This window comes from Terrapene carolina, unplaced genomic scaffold (assembly GCF_002925995.2).
Source record: "Terrapene carolina triunguis isolate 2854851 unplaced genomic scaffold, T_m_triunguis-2.0 Scaffold84, whole genome shotgun sequence".
NCBI classification, from domain to species: domain Eukaryota; kingdom Metazoa; phylum Chordata; order Testudines; family Emydidae; genus Terrapene; species Terrapene triunguis.
The window spans coordinates 12,119,644-12,138,881 of NW_020664435.1; the positions used below are offsets into that span (position 1 = coordinate 12,119,644).

The window sequence follows — 19,238 nt, forward strand, 5'->3', positions numbered from 1 at the left end:
TGCTTCTGCAATCACAGAAGTATGCAAACACAGATAGCATCAGTTTATTTACACGAGTCAGTTTTTGATCTTTAATCTTTGAAGTTTTAACAAAGAATAGTCTGTTTTTTTAACTACACTCTGGAATCACATACCATACGTGCAGATTACTTGTAGATTTCACTCCCACAGCAGCTCGTGAAATAGTATCTCAACATTTTAAAGCAGTTGAAATAAACTAAGGGAGGCATTTCCTATAAACTGCTCTGCTGTACACTGCTTCTGGGTCTGAGTGTAGGTCACTGCAAAGACACTACTGATTCCGTTTGTCCTTTATTTAATCAGTCTGTCTAGGTTCTTATGCAGCACCCATCACCTGAGTACTTCACAAAATTACAAAATGTACATATAAATCTCTCTTTTACTTTGCCTTCTCCAAGCTGGAGTGTGTGATGGAGAAGCGAGGTGGTTCATTTATTTTGTTGATGTTACAGTAAGAAGAGTAGATCAAAGAAATGAGTGGTTTTGTTCTGAAAATTAAGCATCATTGCCAGGATTTGAACCCTCCTCTCTCTTGGTTCCATAACCAGTACTTAGAATATAGTTGGCCACAATGCTTTACTTAAAGTCAAGCCCTCAGCCCTCTTACAGAGAGGGACAATATTAACTTAGGTGTTCAGGACCCAGGAAGGATGGGAAGGAAAAGACAGGCCAAGGGAGGGAAAATATTAGGACAAAAAAAATGTTCCAGTCGTAGACAACAAACTAACTTTCCTGGAAGAATATGGTGGTAGTCCTCTCATGACTAGAGAAATAAGGGCCCGACCCTGTGAATGCTGAGTGCCTTCGCATTCTACTGACTTCACTGAGTTTGCTTAGCCACTCCTCAGTAGTAATTCACTGGATAGAGCACTGATTTGGGGGCACAAGGTTTGTGACAAAGTGAGACAAGGACTGCTGCCAGAAGGTTTTCTTCCTCTTTTGCTGCTGGCAAAAGTCTCTTGGCCAATGATAAAACACAAAAAAATTAATTTATCCTGTTAAAATTCAACTGGGAAATTAACAGTCAGTCCTAATTTTTCATTCTGCAACAAATAGCAGCAAAGAGAAGGTCCAAAGTTCACACGATGGAATGCTTTCTCAGAGCTTCCTGGCAAGTCCTGTAATTGGTAGTTAACTTGCTTAGAAACAAATGGTCATTTATTTTGTGTATATAAAAATTGCAATTTATAAAGTATGAGTCACTGAGCCTGATATGCCCAATTATGTCTGCTTTTTAATGCAAGTATTTATTCCTGGCCCCTCATCAGTGTACTGTTAAACACAGCATATGAAAAGTATTCTTTTGTTATTTAAACATTAAAAGTGCTTTTACATAATATTGCTCTGGGGGAGGTTCATGCACTCAGATACTATGTTGGAGTGCTTGGAAAATGCCTACACACAGCAGTGAAGAGGGATTAGAGGGTGAATCTTAAATGTTGTTTATTTTCTAAACAAACAGAATAGTATAGTTAGTTTAGAATTGTGTAAAAATGGCCAGATCCAGAGTTAAGCTAGAATAAAGGTTGTAAACAGACCATTAATTTGCAATATTATTAGAATTTTATTATTGTGAAAGCAAAAAGTTTGAAAATCAAGAAAAAAGTATGGAAATAATGAATTTAGAACATTGTTGTTGACTCAACCTAAATGTCACGAGGCTTAGAAATAGTCAGTATTGTACCAACACCATCCTTAACTCTGCCGTTTATCCTTGATCGCTTTCAATTCCGGTCCATAGACCTTCACTGTATAAACTGTGGCTAAACCCACTCCGTAGCAGATAGAGGCCTGCCCTTTTACTACCTTCATGGTAAAGGTCAAAGACTACAACATCTAGGTGTCCCTGCTTCTCCATGAGATGATAGCACTTGACTTTATCCATTTACTCTCCCAGTATTAGTCTGAAACCTCATATTCCAAACACAGATCAGAAGTCAAATTTTCTATATTCATCCAGAACTAATGAGTTATGGTCCCTCCATATTCTAATCGCCCTTCTAAGATGGGCTTGAAATCCTCCTGTACCTGAGGAAGGTTGGAAATGTAGCTGCAGGTTATGTCATTGGAGAACAAAAGACCATATTTTTGTGATTCATATATAATATACAAAGATTTTCATGTGACAGCTAGTGCAATTCTTCCACCAGTAAGAAGAGGCTAGATGAAGGCAAATAGGGTCAGAGTTAAGTTTGTTTGATACTGGTGTTTGATACTTTAGATGAGTATTTCCAGATTTGATGTTGTTTAAGTTTTTTGTTGATGTACAGTCCTCTAAATTCTTAGATTTACTACATTTGCTTGTTACCTTAACTCTGAATTTCCAACTTTTGAACTTTTAAAAAATATCTACAATGTTTAAAAAAAAATAGAAGAATTGCTTGGAAAAACAAAATGTTTGCGATGTCACTGGTCACACTGGGCAATAGTCATTGCTAGTGTGGCTGTACTGACCTCAGTGGAGTTGGCTCAGGGATGCATTTGGCCTGTTATTTTCCTATATAATTAGCTAATGTGGCTGGGATTCTTGTCACTTATGCTGTGTGTGTGTGTGTGTGTGTGTGTGTGTGTGTGTGTGTGTGTGTGTGAGAGAGAGAGAGAGAGAGCTCATCCAAAGGCTAACACACAGATCACGCACCAAGTAGAGTTTATAACAGTATGTTTTACTCAGTAAAAACAATAACAACATAAAGGTTAGCATCATAGATGAGGTAGCTTAATAGTTCAAAGACAGCAGTGGGAAAATTGCTAGTGTTGCCCACTAGTATAGCTGTCATGATAAAATAAGGAATCTTTTTCCATACCCTTCGTTTAAATCACAAGCAAGAACGTTACAGCAGCATTTTGCCAACAGACCTGCATCAAATATTTATACAGCCAAGTGAAAATAGCTTTTTGTGAACAGTGGGGGAGAATCTTTACCTTAATAAAAAATGCAGTGATAATGGACCATTTGCTGGTGAAGGAGGGTGATTTAACCTTTGTATTCTGAGCCTTCACTCTGAGAAAGAATGAAGTTGCATGAGCTAAGAGGATGGAGAGGAAAATGACACCATGAACCAGACAAAATCGAAACATGGTTTGTTTTAATAGCATGACCAGCTGTGTGGCCCAATGAACTGTTGCTAATGGAAATGGCCCAATGTTTGATTGCAACACAGGGCTTGCTAACTTAGTATTTGAGAACTAACTGGGTGAATGTAATACCCTGACTTCCAAGAGATTAATCACACTAATGAAGAGATTATTGAAAGATGAGAAAAACACACAGGAATCAGGGAGACGTTAAACTGCTGGCATGGTAGATGGTGTAACTATTGCAGACTACTGTAGGAATTTTAAAGAGAGTCTTGTTGAGGGGCCTACAAAGTTTTGGATGGCTATTTTTCTAGACTTGAGACATGATGGTTCTGTCCCAGAACACACATGTGCTTGCACATTAGGGTATATACTTAGGGTATATCTACAATGTTGAGCTGAAGATATAAATTCTAGCTCATGGCGACATACCCACACTAGCTCTGATAAAGCTAGTGTGCTAAAAATAGAGTGTAGCTGTGACAGTGCAAGCGGCAGGATGGGCTAGCCAACCCAAGTACATAACTGTCCAAGATGCTGGGAATGTGCTTGGGGTGTCTAGCAGGGCCGGCTTTAGCACCTGCGGGGCCCGATTCGAATACCCGGCGGCGCTCCGGGTCTTCCGCGGCACTGAAGGACCCCCAGCCGCCGAAGCCCTGGTGTCTAGCCCCTCCTGCTGCCCATGCCACTCTGGCCACACTCTATTTTTAGTGCACTAGATCGATCAGAGCTAGTGTGGTTATATCTCCTTGAGCTGGAATTTACAACTCCAGCTCGAAGTGTAGACGTACCTTTAGTAGCTTCAATAGGTGGAGCTCATAGTACACTCCAGGGACTCCTTGCATCCCTCCATTTCCCCTGCCCACAAGCGCCCTGTGTGTCTCCTTTGCATCGCCCTTTATTTCAGGGACTCCCTGCAACTCCCTCTTCCCCTTCCCATATGCCAGCAGTATCAGGTGTCCCCCATTCCCACCTCCCCCCATGGCAATGAGTCTATACCCCATACATTCTTCTTCCCTCCAACTCCATCTCAGGGTCCCCCTTTCTCTACCAATGCCACATGCTCTATGTGGATACACATGCCTACCTCTACCCTCCTTCCACCACATACCAGGGCACCTCTTCTTCCCCATGCACCCCATCCCCCCACCATTATTATTTCTCTTCTTTCTATCTGAGAGATAAGTCATTCAGGGTGTCAACATGTTAAATGCTATTGAGAGGGCAGGAAGAAATGAGATAGGGATATTGCTATGCTAGAGGTTTTTGATGGGTTCTATCAACTGATGTTTTTGATCCATAGATAATTACAGAGTGCTGTGGCTCTGCTAAACAGATGCCAGGGGCTCTGTGTGTCCCCCATTTCTCCCCTTCCAGTTTTCTGATTTTCTCTCCCAAATCAATAGGGTTCTGCCCTTTGATACCTGAAACATTCCCTGAAATTCTGGAATTGGTCAAAGATGGGGTTCAGAAGTTATTGCATTGTAGACAGCCAAGAAAATGCCATCAGGCTGAGTGTATGCTCTTGCAAGCTCAGCCAACGATAGACTAATTTTCAAAGGGGTGCATACTGTTTAGCTTCTTCTTAGCGTCTGCGCAATGTGCCTCAGGTGACATGTGACCAGGATTTATCACCGAATTTGGTCCGCTGGTTGGATCATTAGCTTCCGTGGCTTGGGCCAGGTACTGATGAGGAGTGCGACATGAACACTGATCCAGGCCCCGCATACTGTTTATTTACATATGTGAATGCTGTGAATTGTGCATGAGTAGATTAATATGCAGTGGAATGAGGGACACATGATGATTTCAGAGTGGGCTCAGACGTGTGTGCTGGTTTGTTTTGAACCCTCAAGCATGGGTGGGTGAGCAGGTGGAGGTTCCACTTATGCAAGTGTATGAAAATGTATTTTATTGGATTTTTGTATAGACTAGAGTACACATAACCTGCACAAAGCATCTACTACCACATATAACCTTTCTCTTGTATGATTTAGACCAGTGTATTGTTAGTTCATCTACAACACTTTATTTCTTGGCTATCCCTGCCATTATGATCGCCTGTTGGGCATCCTAACAGTTAAGGGGTGACCAGATCTGTTCCTTTTAACAGAAGAGGTTATTCTGTCTCTGTGGTTTCAAAAACTCGTATCTTTTCAAAAACTTCAATCAAAAACACATACAACATTAACTCCATGTAAATCTGTTCCATGCCAAACTTATCAGACGGAGTCACAGATGTGGAAAATCCATTTCCAAGGTTTGAGAAGTGAAATAAATCCATGCCGCAGGATTTTGGAGCTTTATTGCTATGCATTCCATTTTTATTTTTTTCCACTACTTTACATGGTTCTATTTATCCCTTAGTGTATTTATTCAGCTTCACTGAACCCCCTTCCTCTGTTTTTGGTACGACAATGTGGTAATCTGGCTAGTGGCTCTCTTTTGATGCTGCTTCATTGCCTCTGATATTGTCTACAGCTGGTGCTTTTTTGAATTTCAAGTAGTGTAACTGTTTATCTGTGGTGTTCCCCTCTTCTCCCCTCTCCACCCCCCCCCCCCGCAAAAAAGATGGTTGCTTTATGCAAAGATGTTGTGCAGCTTGGCCCAGATAGAATAGACAAACTGCTGCTCCCAGTGCCAGGAAGGCGCAATAAAATGAGGTTTTCCTAATATTTGCTCTGAATTGTGGGGGCATACTTCTAGGTACAGGCAGATATTTTCCTTATATATACCTTCCCTCTTCTGTCTCACTGCTAAAATAGAATAGTAATAAGTAATATTAAAACCTTGCACTTACATAATGTTTTGTATCTGTAGCTCTCAGAGCTTTTGCAAAAGCAAGCATTATTATCCCCATTTTATAGATGGAGTAAATGAGAGGTTAAGTGACTTGCCTAAAGTCACAGAGTGAGTCAGATTGAGAGTCTGGGGTGGAATCTAGGTCTTTTAAATATCAGCCTTGAGTCCCTTCCTCGGATTCCTGTCTTAAAAAATTAAAGTGTTTGTTTGAGCTTTGCCATTCATTCTGTTGCCGGACGTAGATTTGGCATGTGAACTTTCTACATAAATTGGGTCATATTCTGCATCTAAATCTAAGTCCTACAAGTGCCATTTTTTAATGAAATATACAAGATACTCCATGTGCATATAGTGAACGCTTGTCCGAGTCTCCACATTTTCTAACCTGTACCCCAGCTCCTTAGTCAGCTTGTTAGTTATTTATTAACAGAAATTTCCTTTCTTGTTTGAACAGAGTGACCCACTTGAGCCCAAAAAAGAGGTGCCTTTTGGACATTGCTTTGTAGTCCAGTTTGTCTAGTTTGAAGTCCAGTGTTTTGATCTGACAGAATGTACAGATCAAGCTTAGAATCATAGAAGATTAGGGTTGGAAGAGACCTCAGGAGGTCATCTAGTCCAACCTCCTGCTCAAAGCAGGACCAACACCAACTAAATCATCGCAGCCAGGGCTTTGTCAAGCCAGGCCTTAAAAACCTCTATGGATGGAGATTCCACCACCTCCCTAGGTAATCCATTCCAGTGCTTCACCACCCTCAAATAAAATAGTTTTTCCTAATATTCAATTTAGACCTCTCCCCCTGCAATGTGAGACCATTGCTCCTTGTTCTGTCATCTGCCACCACTGAGAACAGCCTAGCTCCATCCTCTTGGAGCCCCCCTTCAGGTATTTGAAGGCTGCTATCAAAACCCCCCTCACTTTTCTGTTCTTCAGACTAAATAAGCCCTGTTCCCTCAGCCTCTCCTCATAAGTCATGTGCCCCAGCCCCTAATCATTTTCTTGCCCTCTGCTGGATTCTCTCCAATTTGTCCATATCCTTTCTGTAGTGGGGGGCCCAAAACTGGATGCAATACTCCAGATGTGGCCTCACCAGTGCCGAATAGAGGGGAATAATCATTTCCCTTGATCTGCTGGCAGTGCTCCTATTAATGCAGCCCAATATGCCATTAGCCTTCTTGGCAACAAGGGCACACAGTTGACTCATATCCAGCTTCTCATCCACTGTAATCTGCAGGTTCTTTTTGGCAGAACTGCCGCTTAGCCAGTCAGTACCCAGCCTGTAGCAGTGCATGGGATTCTTCCATCCTAAGTGCAGGACTCTGCACTTGTCCTTGTTGAACCTCATCAGATTTCTTTTGGCCCAATCCTCCAATTTGTCTAGGTCACTCTGGACCCTATCCCTACCCTCCAGCATATCTACCTCTACACCCCCCCACCCCCGCCCCCGCTTAGTGTCATCCGCGAACTTGCTGAGGGTGCAATCCATCCCATCATCCAAATCATTAATGAAGATGTTGAACAAAACCGACACCAGGATCGACCCCTGGGGTACTCCGCTTGATACCGCTGCCAACTAGACATCGAGCCGTTGATCACTACCCACTGAGCCAGACAATCTAGCCAGCTTTCTGTCCACCTTATAGTCCATTCATCCAATCCATGCTTCTTTAACTTGCTGGCAAGAATACTGTGGGAGACCGTATCAAAAGCTTTGCTAAAGTCAAGGTATATCACGTCCACCACTTTCCCCTTATCCACAGAGCCAGTTATCTCATCATAGAAGGCAATCAGGTTGGTCAGGCATGACTTGCCTTTGGTGAATCCATGCTGACTGTTGCTGATCACCTTCCTCTCCTCCAAGTGCTTCAAAATGGATTCCTTGAGGACCTGCTCCATGATTTTTCCAGGGACCAGATTCTCCTTTTTTCCCTTTTTTAATCAATCAACCCAAGCTTCTTGGCAGCCTTTTTTAATTCTAAAAGGGATTGCAGAGAGTCATTGGGGGTGTGGAGACAGAGGTAAGTGAGGAAAATGGCATGGTTCCTTGGTGCTTTTGGTCTCCCAACAGAATCCTAAAAGAAATCACTAACAGGATGCTTACATATTTCTTCTTTAGGCCTAAGCTTACAAAAATAGCCTTCATTATTTTGGGTGTGAATAATTTGCACCTGCAGTTGCACTCGTTTAGAGCCTAATGATTTGATTGAATCTTAAAAAAAAAAAAAAAGTAATTCAGCATGTAAATAGGTACAATAACTGGTGCAAATGCCTACACCTGCAGTTCTTCACCGTGTAATTGTGGACACAGCTTGCAGTATTGAAGGCTTGCTAAAAACCTGGGCTTTACATTTTACCATAATAATCTGAATATGTGAGACGTTCCCCCGAAGTAATATCTTCAAAAGACATAGAGCCAGATTGTGCCTGGCTTCTGTCTAGAATGATGCACAAAGGGAGAAGAAGGTTCAAGAAGCCCCCCTCTGGCCCTCAGCAGTTGAGCCCATGGTTTTATCATTGGCCTTTAAAAGAAGGCCACTGCCTTTGTCCAAATGGGTTGTGAGCTCTTCATTCATGTTAGTGTAATTGTCAAAGAAATGCTGTGTGGATAGTTTCTGTTCCCTCCAGGTAAATGTAGATGAATAAAGACCCCAACTAAAGGAAATGATAGAAGCCTTGACAAGGCACTAGACCAGGGGTGGCCAACCTGTGGCTCTGGAGCCGCATGTGGCTCTTCAGAGGTTAATAGGCGGCTCCTTACCTAGGCACTGATTCCAGGGCTGGAGCTATAGATGCTAACTTTCCAATGTGGTGGGGGTGCTCACTGCTCAACCCCCTGCTCTGCCCCAAGCCCTGCCCCCACTCCACCCCTTCCCCCAAGGCCCCTGCCCCTTCCCCTGAGCCTTGCATGTCCTCGCTCCTGCCCCCTTCTCCCTCCCCCTCATAAGCCTCCTGCGCATGTGAAACAGCTGATTGCGGGGGAGGGGGGGTAGGCACTGATTGGTGAAGGGCTGCTGATGTATTACTGTGGCTCTTTGGCAATGTACATTGGTAAATTCTGGCTCCTTCTCAGGCTCAGGTTGGCCACCCCTGCACTAGACAATAAATATAGGCATTGGCTCAAACTGAAAACGTCTTTTCTAGCTCTAATTTGTATGGTTTACCTGCAATATTTCCAGTAGCAAATATGACAAAAACTAAAATCTTTTAATAACAGGTTTACTGAACAAAATATGCCCATGAAGTCACTCTTCTATGGAGAATCCATCACTAGGTTTGCTTTTCTTTGGATGTGTGTGATTTTCATTAACTGTCATATCAGCTCTGTGTGATCTATTGGTTTGGCATATCTGGTTCCACTGCAAAACAACAAATCATGGCCATGTGCAGAAAATAATTTCATTTAAAATGAAAAGAAACTATGCTATAAAATGTCATTTTGGGGGAGGGGGAAGGGGAGAACATGCGCAAGGTCCTTTATAATTAGTCATCCAAAATAAATGTGTTATTTAGGAGCTATTTTAAGGCAGGCTGGCTGAAAACATGTTTTATTAAGCAATGTAAAAATAATTCACAGTATGTTATAGCATACACGGAGTAATCTTTTGTGATTGTTTTTGAAATATATGTTGATTGTTTCATAATTTAGATTATTTATCTTACAAGGAACAGTAACTCAATTGCTTCTCAATTGTGTATCTTACAAAATAGCTCCTTAATGGAGCATATACTGAAAAACACTAAAGAAAAGAATTGGTTAGTGACTTCTGCTTATGAGTACATGACTAAGGCCTGGGAGAACATGCTGCTAAAATTACTTACTAATGATCTATGAAAACCAAGAGACTGGCTGAACATTCAGTTATATATATGACTGAGAAGGGGTGGGGGTTACTGGCCCTAGTGACCAAAATACTTTCATAATTCGTGCAATAGTTGTGAGCACATCTTTGCTCACACATAATCCTTAATTTGCATATGCTAATAGTTACTTTGTGCATGTAGATCAGGTAATTGCACTTGCAAGTGCATGTGGGATTACATGACTTGTGTGGACAAGTGGATGTATTCGTTAATATTGTAAGCATAAATAATGAGGCCTGTGAAAATTTGGCAATAAATATTATGTCATATGGTCGTCATCCATAAGCATGAAAGTATGTGTGTAACTTTAAGCATGTGAGCAGTCCCATTGGTTTGGGGCCTAACGTGGGCATATTTCATTTGGCATGTTCAAACTGAAGTAGTTATGTTGTTGAAAATAAACACATTAACACATAAGTGATCATGAAACTTGCTCTTACAGAATCAAGGGTATTCTTTAAAACTACAAGATGAATTAGTCTCATTCACTTTAGCTGAACTGTAATGTATGGGGGTCTCTGCCTGTGTCCTTTTTTATTAACATGCTGGGGGAAAAGATCAGATTTTGATCATTAACAAAGTAAAATGCCTTGCTTGTGTGTAAGGTGTCTACTGTGCAGCTTACAGAAACCTCTTGTTTTAGCAGATTCCATGCAGGGCTTGATAGATGGAGTGTTTGTCTTTGAAGATCTTTCTATGGAAGACAGTAAAACTATACAGGGCTATGATGCGATTGTTGTGGAACAATGGACTGTCCTAGAAGTAAGTATATCATTTACTATAATTTGGTTTTCACCCTCATGGTATTGTAATATTTTTCTAAATCACAAGCTGTCAAGATGGTGTAGTAGACTTTCACATACTTCAGAAATACCACATGTGTTACTGAGGTAAAGGAAAGAGGGCTTGAAAATATGATATGGTAAGTTAACCATAAGTGGGATGCATACGTGGCTTGATAAGATATGTTTCCTGTGTTGTACATTGCAATTCTCAGCTAAACTGTTTGAGGGGCATGAGTGTTGGTGACAGATAGAACTCAAGACCCTTCTGTTCCAAAAATATATGCCTCTGCTACATGAACTATAACGAGAATCTCCATCAGTTGTCATGGCAACATAATCACAAATGCTAGCTCAAGTTCTAACATTACATTCATCACGGGGGTAGTGATACTAAAAAAATCTTAGATAGATATAGATGCCATGAGTACACATAATAACTAGTAATTCGCTTTGTAGTGATCTCTCTGGCCAACACAAAAAGAACTGACAAGGTATGAGTAGAGATGCATCTTTGGCCAGAATGCCGGTCAGCACTAACCAGAGTTGAGTGTTCGCAGATTAAAGGAGAGAAATGAGAACAGAGTGCAGAAAAACTAAGCATGCAGCATATCACCTTATTGCTATGAAGTCACTAGAAAGACTCTTTGGATCAGGCCCAAAGGTGTATATCTCCAGTTGCAGGCAAAACTAGTTCAACTAAACTGAGCTTCAGAATTCTTTGCATCTAAAATGAAGCGTCAAATGGAACAATGCATTTGTATTATTACCCACATTTTTACTTTAATTTGCTTTTTGTGTCTATTTCAGTGCTGCCAGAAAAAAATATTATGTATTTAAAAAGATAATGACTAAACTTCTAGTTTGCTATATAGAGTAAAAGGGTATAAAATCCTGAGAGAGGCTTAAACAAAAAGTATGCATAACAAAAAATGTTGGGCAACCACCGGTTTAAATATGTAAAAATCCAACCAACTAAAAGTTAAGCACTACTGATTTTAGTGGTTATCAAGGGATGACTTGTGGCTTAGTGAAATAAAATGGCCATACAGTAATGTTCAGAGATCTTATCAAAGAACAATACAGGCATTCTGTTAACCAGCTAGTGGTGGGTCCTCTTGTGGCTAAATGTGTCTGAATAAATAATTTGTGTCTTACGTTCACTCTTAATACAGATAGTTATAATCTTGAAAGTAAGTTAACAGGATATTTTTTGCACATTTTTAGGGCTCAATTGTGGCATTAAGACAGAGCCTTGCAAAGAGTGCCTGTGAGCCATTGCATCTCACAGAGGCATCTTATCCTAATTGTGCACTATGCCTCCAGGTGTTCTTAGGGAGTGCCCTTCCAGAAATTCTTACAGAAGCTGCAGCATATGCTCCTTTCCAGGGTAAGGAGGGGAATACAGCCATGGCCTTGCCTACGCCTTTCCAGTTTTCAGGTGACTGCTGCTTGTAACAGTGCTACACAAAAGCAGTCCTCATACTCAGGATCACGCAATAAAACTGTGCTCAGCCCTTATGTGCTTATATAAGTGTAAGAGTTAGGGAGACAGGTTCTTTCTGACCTCCCCTGTCTTGCTTTCCCACATAGGGACTAAGTACAGTCCAGCCTGTCTGTGCTTTAAGAATGCATTTTAACACCAAGTTATTTCAACATTTACACCTCTACCTTGATATAACACGACCCGATATAACACGAATTCGGATATAACGCGGTAAAGCAGTGCTCCGGTGGGGCGGTGCTGCGCACTCTGGTGGATCAAAGCAAGTTCAATATAACGCGGTTTCACCTATAACGCGGTAAGATTTTTTTGGCTCCCGAGGACAGCGTTATATCGAGGTAGAGGTGTATTTTTGAAAGAGCTTGACCTTTTTCCTGATAAATATTCCAGTTGTATAAATTGAATTGTTAAAGAGAGGATATATAAACAATTAAAACCCTTTGAAAGCTACAAAGCCTTTCTTGCTATAAAAATGCTTTACTTTGGTTTTCATCAATTTTAACTGTTTTGGGTGTTAAGTATCAGGCAACTCAGAGGAAACAATAAATACTCATCTTGTGAATTTCCACAGGAAGCTTTGGAGGTCTTATTGGTTTCTTTCAAGGTAAAAGCCTTAAAACTATATATTTTCTTTACTATTGTTGCGGTATAATATTTTAGACATTTATAGCATTTGCTTCAGTTGGATTGTGGCAAGTGTATTCTCTTCTTATTGATTATATCACTTGATAGTTTATCTTGATAGACTTTTGGGTTAGGTTTTCCTCACTGGCTGAGGCATGAGAATACTCCCCCCAAACCATCTAAGACTTTTTTGAGAAGTGAAAATTGGAAGTGACTTCTGAAGGAGGGGAAACTATTCAAAAGACTTTTTATAAAAGGCAAGAATGAACACATTTCAGAGGCCAGTGGGCCAACAAGCAGAAATGACTGACCTAAAAGAATGCCACGCATATCCGTATCCAGGGTGTGCTGTTGCCTTTTTACCTCTCACATTTTGCCTTTGTAATCATCTGTCAGACGTAGTGGTTCTTCATAGAACATCTTTGGGATGGACTTTGGAGCCAGGGCTAATTGGACAGTTTCTCCAAGTCTCTTGAGTACAAAAACGTTTTCAGATATATTAATTAATTATTTTTTTTGTCTTTTCTAGGGCTAACTAATCCTTTTGAGCAAACACTTCATCAAAAGGCAGAGTAAGATAGGCTCTTTGCAGGCAGCATTATTCAGGATATAGAAGGAAAACCAGGCATAACTGTAGTACACTAGGCGTTAAAATCAACAGTTCTCATACAGCAGGTAACATGCACATCAGATGGGGTACACACTGGCTGGGCTAAATTAATCCCTGATGCAGTTCCCTTGACTTGGTTGTAAGATAGGTCATTAACTGGGTAGGATGTGGATTTGAATTGGGTGGATCTAGGTATATATAACTCAGGTGCCATGGTTAGATCATCACCTGATGTAATTTGAGAGATCAGGATGACCTGGATGCTTCCTGGCAATCCTGCTCTTTATGTTTGTGCTGATCCTAAGAAACTCTTGCATCCAAACCAATTCAAGAAGATTGAGAACCAATGAATTTATCACATAGCTAGAAAAGTATCTCAGAGGTTTGTTGGGAAGCCATGTAAGCTGGCTATCCATGACATCCTTTCCCTTAAGAGACTTAGCCCAGTATTAGTATTCCTATAATTCTTATTGTTTTCCATAGAGTCTGCAACTGAGATTGGGGCCCCGCTATGCTAGGTTCAAACGCATTAAGAGACAGTCCCAGCCCTGAAGAGCTTATAGTCTACATCAGTGGTGGGCAACCTGCGGCCCACTGGCCGTACGTGGCCCATCAGGGTAATCCGCTGGTGGGCTGCAAGACAGTTGGTTTATATTGACCGTTTGCAGGCACGGCCGCCCGCAGTTCCCAGTGGCCGCGGTTCATCATTCCCGGCCAATGGGATCTCCGGGAAGTGGCGGCCAGCACATCCCTGCGGCCCACGCTGCTTCCTGCAGCTCCCATTAGCTGGGAACAGTGAACTGTAGCAATTGGGAGCTGCAGGCAGCTGTGCCTGGAGACGGTCAATGTAAACAAAATGTCTCACGGCCCACCAGCGGATTACCCCGCCAGGCCGCAGGTTGCCCGCTACTGGTCTAAATAGACAAGGTAGACAGTGGAGGGTGGAACAGAGGCAGAGAGGGGAAGTGAGCAAGTCAGTGGAAGAGATGGTATTGGAATTGGAAATGGCTGGAAAACTCAGAATTCAGAAACATTTTGAGGTTTTGACCTTTGTTTTCATTTCCCATCAGAACAAACTTTTATGAGAATGAGAGACACACCAACACCTAGGGTGGTGATTAGGGTACTCATCCTGGAATATGGGGTATCCAGGTTCAAGTTTCTGCTCTGCCTGCTTCAAAGCATGGATATCCACATCCCAGACAAGTGCCCTAATCTCTCGGGCTTTTAGAGTTAGTCTCTCGCTCTCTTCTCCATCTTTCTTGGTGGAACTTTTCCACTTATATAAATAGTTAAATATTCACTGGGTCAGCAAGATTGACTCTGTAGCCTGATGATTAGGGCACTCCCCTGGTATGTGGAAGGATCCCAGTTCAAGTCTGCTTAATTCAGAGCAGGGAATTAAATCTGCCTCTCCTATGTCTCAGATGAGTGCCCTGACCACTGGGCTGCTGGCTGTTCTGGAATGAGTCTCTCTCTGTGATTTCTACCAGAAAGTCCATCCTGGACCTGAGAAAGCTTTGTCAAAGCCAATGTGTTTCAATGAATAAACATTTTCTGACCAAAAAAAAAATATTTACTGAAAATTTCACAACCATTTCTAGTTAGAACCCAGGCTGCCTGACTCCTACACCAGTGTTCTGTCCAGTAGACCAAACTGTCTCCCAGCCAGATGTTCTTAGAATTCACCTTTGTTCACAGACAAATGCAGGGACATCAAGCGGCAGAGAGGAAGATTAGATCACAGCTGGAGAGAGAGGGACTTTAGGTTCAAGGATGACAGAACTCATTGAGACACAATGGAGTTATCTGGAACCTTAATAAGCGCTTTGCTTCTACTACAGATACACCAGAGAATCATCAGCAGAGTTTTCCAGAGGGGTGAAGTGTCTGGTTAATCCAGACTTTCTCATGCTTATGCAAGCTCATGGTTGGTGCATTGTAGGTTATGTTCATCTTTTCTAAAATTCCATCCTGTTAGAACATGTCTGTCTTGCTCCAGGCAGATGGAAGAAACATTCATGGACAGTCAGAAATTCATGGATAAATTGACTCTCATTTTGGGCTTATATCAGACCTGCTTATCTTGACGCTTCAGAATTTTGGGGATGGAATCAGAATTACATGTACATTTCAGAGTAATTTCTGGAGAGCTTATCCAACTTCCCTTGTTTGTGTGCTCCTTCTGGGGATGTGAACTGGCTTATCAAATATGTTGTTTCTTTAACTGTGCTCCAATTTAAAAAAATCCAGCCGCAACTATGAAAGAAAAGATGCCATATATCTTTCAGTACCATCAATAATAAAGTAATAAATAAAAAGATAATAATACCCCGCTTTTATACAGTGATTTGCATCAGCAGATCTCAAAGTGCTTTACAAAGATCAGTGAATCTACTGAGACTAAATAAAAGGTAAACTTTTCCAATCATCATAAAGGCAAATGAGGGGGAATTGGCATGCCTCTCTACAGAGAAAATATTGCCTGTTTAATTGCTATTAAACAACAGTAATGCTTCCAAGTCTAATAGTGAGAACAAGCTGAACACTTGGTATGTGTATAAAATGTCAGTTTGCAAGAGGATGTAAAGCTTGCAGCTGTCACAGTATGCGGTCCGCCAAGCAACCGACAGGATGTAATAGTTCTGAGTTATTTAACTGTTTCCACTCAGACAGAACAGAACTCTGGTATCTGTGCAAATGACCAGAGAACTCTTAATGACTAAATGTTTCCCTCGACCCTATTGCTTTAACACTAAAAATGTCAGGCCACATTATTTTCACTACAGTCTGTGAGCTCTAGCATTAAAACTTCTTTCATGGTTTTAATTCTGCTTGTGCAGGCAAATTTGGGTAGGCAGCTCTGATTAATCAAAGACTGTCTGGTTTCCCTTCTCCCCAACTCTAATGTGTCACCTTCTCTTTCCTGTACCCAAGAAACAGAACATGTTGACAAATTAACCCCGTGCTTCATTCAGATGAAGTGCTATAAACAATTATTTCAAATATTTGCATTGTTGCTCACTAGTGAGTAACATTCATTCTGAAAATATTTTCCTTGACTAAAGGATATTTCCCCACTGTGCATCTTTAGCTTTCGCTTCAATATTTTTTTTCTTCTATGTCTGCAGCGTGTTGACTCAAATTAAACTATAAGCTCCCAGATATATTGTGATGTTGCAGTGTCTGGTAGAATGGAAGTAATGTGATATAGTATCAGCAATAGGTGTGGTAAATGTTCATAATGTGGTACCTACTCCAATAGACAAAACAAAGTTATTTCTTTCAGCTGCCTGGGTGACAAGTTTCCTTAATTCAGTGCTCTTTCTGGAAATTTCTCTGGACATCTGGCCTTAATTTGGTTTTAAATCTGATCTACCTCAGATTCCAGTGAGTTTGGTGGGCTTGATCTCCTCACTTTGTTACACTTGTCAGTCTGTGGTCACGAGATAGACCCATGACTAGAGTAGCAGGAAGGTTGAAGGTGATGAGTACTAAATTCAGTCCTGTAAAAGTCCTGTACCACATAAAAGTAATTGCTCAGTGGGGAAAATATTGGCGGTTTGTCCTTGTTTTGCTCCTTTATTATGTATATACAGATAAAAAGCTTGGGGAAAGGGATTGGGTTTTTTTAAAGGGTTTTTTTTTTTTTGTAATGTTTGTTTCTTATCTTAAAAATATAACAAAAATGCCAAGTCTGATCTTCCCTTGGTTTTGCTGGAGGTCTTAGTTGGGGAATCTAGAAATGTGGATTCAGACCTTTTTCAGCCCTTGACTGTAGGAACAGGAATGTTAAAGTTCTAACAAAGACAGTATTTCTTCTGTCCGCTGATAGGGGGCTTGAGTTAAATAGGTGTTGCCAAAAGCAGACAAAATACAGAATTTTAGACAGTCTTAATAATGATCACTTTCCCTCTCACTCATGTTTTGTTTTGGTATTTGTGATCTTGTCATAAACCTGTTAGTTCTCCACTCATCCATAGAGTCTTCAAGGAAAAATAGGGAAGGGCAGACGCAGACCTGAATTTCTAGTCTGGAAACAAGCAGGAAAAAAACTCTTCTAGCCCTTCTTTATATTTCATAAAGAACCAAAAAGGCACAAATTCATTTCCATTCCCTCAGCAGGTCCTTTTAAGCCATGCAGTGGAGATGGGAGTGAAGCAGCTGCACAGGGAATTGAATGCTGTTCATCCCCCTCCTCCAGACTAACTCTGAATAGGCCAGTATGTTGGAGGGATCTTTGGAGGCAGGCCAGGGGATCCATGACTACATATCCAGTGGCCCCAACCCTGCATAGAGGAGGGCAATGGCTGCTCTTCCATCGACTGGAATAGTGATGGTGAAGGGTCTGCTCTTTAGCTCTGTGGACTGCCTAAAGACAGGGGTGGTGGTAAATTTCATACTCGTGGAGATGTCATCACAAAGGCTGATTATTGGGGCTTTGTCCAGGCAGGGGGATGAATTTCACCCTGGGTGACTTGCAGTGGGAAGCTGAATGGTCAACATTGAACAGTGTGTGCTATGAAGTGTGCCTGGCTATCATCAGAGATACCAGTTCCTGAACAATAAATGAGCTAATTTTTTTCCAAAAATTGTTGACTGACAGATAGTAGAACCAGTACCAAAGTGAAGCTATGTGAGAGTCTAGTAGAGCCTAATTAAACAGGTGTCACAAGAATGTAGCTACTGAAATACACCAGATGCATTCTATGGTCTAGATGAATTGGTTTTAAAAAAGATATACTGATAAAAAGTTGTTGGATTATATTTCTCATGCCCGATGGCCAAGAATGTGAAAGTTTCCCACAGTACTGGCTGTGAGAATTGCCACTGAAATGTTAGTTTAAAACATTTACTAAGACACTTTCTAGTGACGAGTGAACTGTATTGGTGTGTTAGCCGCATAGAGCCGTATTTACAGCTGAGCCTCTACTCATCCTCCACTGTGCAAATTGCATCTCTACATAAACGTGCCTGTGCTTTGCAGGTGCAAACACCAAGTGTGAGCACTTGAACAATCCTAATACGTGTGCATGTGTCGGGGTTAGAATCTGCATCCACAAAACCCACTAGGAGAGGAGATTTACCGTTGACATGCACACAGGTGTTAAGACTGTTCAGCAGCACACACAGTTTTGGACTTGTGACATTTGGGTGCATTTATGAGCATGCAATTTGGCCCATGCACAGTGGAGCTGGGGGATGAAGATGTACCTGATACAGCAGAATTTTGCTCATCTTCATTTAGCTAATCTGCAAATCCAATAATTCTTACAAAACAACTGGTAGTCTCTCACCCTTGTTCTCAGTTAAATTGTCATAGCAATGTGCTGTAGTGATTATACTAAGGCATTGTTACTTTCTCAAAATATACACAGTGCACACGTACCATGAACTATCTGAACTACACCTGTCCAGAATAATGTGCAAGGCCTCCCTGTCATTTTGTTGTAGTTACTCACTGATGTCTGAATACTGCAAACTGATCTGCATGGGTAGATATCACTCACACCAACTGGAAGTGTATATGGATGCAGAGGTTTGCCCAAGCTGATGAGTTTGCAGGACCTGTGTCTAATTTAGAAAGCCGGTAATCCACAGTAGACTTCCCAGTCAGTGCAAATTAGCAATGTTCTGTTATGCTATGTACTGACATTTAGGAAGATCCCAATCTGAGAGCAGGATAGTTCAACTTTTATTGCTGTACCATACACAAACACACAACTTCTCTTTTGCTAACAATAAATATCTTTTTAAAATAGATCAATAATATTATATGATTAACCCAAATAACTTTATGGGAAGAGTGCAAAAATAGAACAGAAATATCATTAACAACTCCATATTAGGGATTCTTTCACCTCATAATGCACAGAGGACATAAAACATTCCTTCACCAGCCTATTCTCAGCGAGCCAGACACATTTTTATTCCTCTCTCTTTTTCTGAGGTGCAAAT

The 19,238-nt window shown here is 41.2% G+C and overlaps 1 protein-coding gene across 2 annotated transcripts in view; it reads left to right on the top strand.

Annotated features, from left to right (window-relative positions):
* Positions 1-19,238, top strand: part of RFTN1 (raftlin, lipid raft linker 1) — a 115,808-nt gene that overhangs the window by 78,616 nt on the left and 17,954 nt on the right. The window contains exon 7 of one of the 2 annotated variants that reach the window (XM_024197900.2): positions 10,404-10,522. In XM_024197900.2, the coding sequence (XP_024053668.2) occupies positions 10,404-10,522 (119 nt within the window). The remainder of the gene's footprint in view (positions 1-10,403; positions 10,523-19,238) is intronic. The other variant, XM_024197901.2, reaches the window with a different exon arrangement.